The 1,439-nt window shown below is 33.4% G+C and overlaps 1 protein-coding gene across 1 annotated transcript; it reads right to left on the bottom strand.

Annotated features, from left to right (window-relative positions):
• Positions 1 to 47: 47 nt before the first annotated feature.
• On the bottom strand, positions 48 to 765 carry LOC116347316. Its single transcript, XM_031777878.1, has 5 exons — positions 639 to 765; positions 442 to 584; positions 292 to 369; positions 147 to 233; positions 48 to 90 (listed from the first exon to the last, which is right to left on the bottom strand). The coding sequence occupies exons 1-5, from the start codon at positions 678 to 680 to the stop codon at positions 48 to 50; spliced, it is 393 nt and encodes a 130-aa protein (XP_031633738.1). The 5' UTR covers positions 681 to 765.
• Positions 766 to 1,439: the final 674 nt, after the last annotated feature.

Here is a 1,439-nt window from a genome sequence, read left to right as displayed (position 1 = left end):
AAAAAAAAATGTTGGTGACTTTCCGAAGCAATCTATCTCCCAATGACTTACATAAGATTTCTCAGTGCCACCGCAATTTTGTTGAAGTTCCTGCAAAAAAGAGACATTTCTTCGATTTGATGTTTTGACATGATCAATGATCTTACATTTCGAATTCCAAATCTGTATATCTTGCTCTGTGGAAAATATCGGTGAGTATGTCTTTAATCGCAATGATGATCCGGTCTAGTGCACTAAAATTCCACGTGAAAATGGTTTCAAACCGAATGTTAAATAGAGATCATTCCTTACTTGTTCGAAGCAGGTGATATTTTTTGGGAAACTTTTTGACTTTCGTACACCGGATCGTATTCGGTTCGATTACAACATCTAAGCAAATGATAAATACAATATTGTAAAGGTACTTTTTACACTTGAACCACAACATTATATTCGAAATACTTTTTCATCCATTCAACATAATCCTTCGAATTTAGATTAATACTTGGAGCTCCAGTCAGATGAGAGGGTATAAGAGAAATTCTCTTACTTAATGACGTTAAAGACGTTATGTCTGTCGGATCATCTGGAACGGCTGCTACGGTCTGTCGAAATTCGGTTGAAAATTTCGTCTTTCAAAATGAATACACTTTACTTACCAAGGCCGCAACCAAAACACTCAAAACAATTACTAAATTCATTCCGAATGAATCAAACCGAATGATAATTTACACATGAAATGCCGCGTATTTAATGATTTTTCGACCACACGTAAGTGGTGTATAATTTTTTCCGTCATTTTAATTGGATTTTTCTTGTGTTCAGCTCATTTTAATATTTTAATAATTTTCAGAATAAAAAGTGTTTTGTGTAGTCAACGTAACTTTGGAATCGGAAAAAACACATTGTCTCTTGAATTAATTATTTTTGTAGAATTTCAAATTCTAGCATTCATTAATTGACGGCTTTTAATCAAGCATGTTGTAAACACTGTATCTGAGAGCATACAGATGCCGTGTTTTCAAGTGCTGTCATTTATTTTATGAAAATTTCCGAAAAATATCCATAAAATTTAATGGGAAAAAATTGAAATAGCATGACTTGATACACGTGCCGATAGAAAACAATGAATTGAAAATTATAAATATTCGACTGAAGTGACACCAATTGCTCTTATGACGCTTTTAAAGGTAGGAAACTATACTACTTCGTTCATTGAATAGCTTTAAAATGAATTTTCATTTGTGCACTGTGATAAAGTTTGTATTTCTTTGAGATCTAGTGACGTCGATTGTGTTTCGATCCTCGATAGAGTTAAAACGTTTTGTGATTCGATATTTGGTGCATTCAAGTAATCAAAATGCTTGGTGCTATCATTTCCCAACAGCGGCTGTTTCTCACTGCAATAAATGTGAGGAAAAGCACTCTTTCTCTGAGAAATAGTCTCTGTTCACAATCAT

Source organism: Contarinia nasturtii, unplaced genomic scaffold (genome assembly GCF_009176525.2).
Source record: "Contarinia nasturtii isolate CC-2019 unplaced genomic scaffold, AAFC_CNas_1.1 Cnas_scaffold_1810, whole genome shotgun sequence".
Taxonomy (NCBI): Eukaryota; Metazoa; Arthropoda; class Insecta; order Diptera; family Cecidomyiidae; genus Contarinia; species Contarinia nasturtii.
This window is presented reverse-complemented; position numbering and strand designations above follow the sequence as displayed.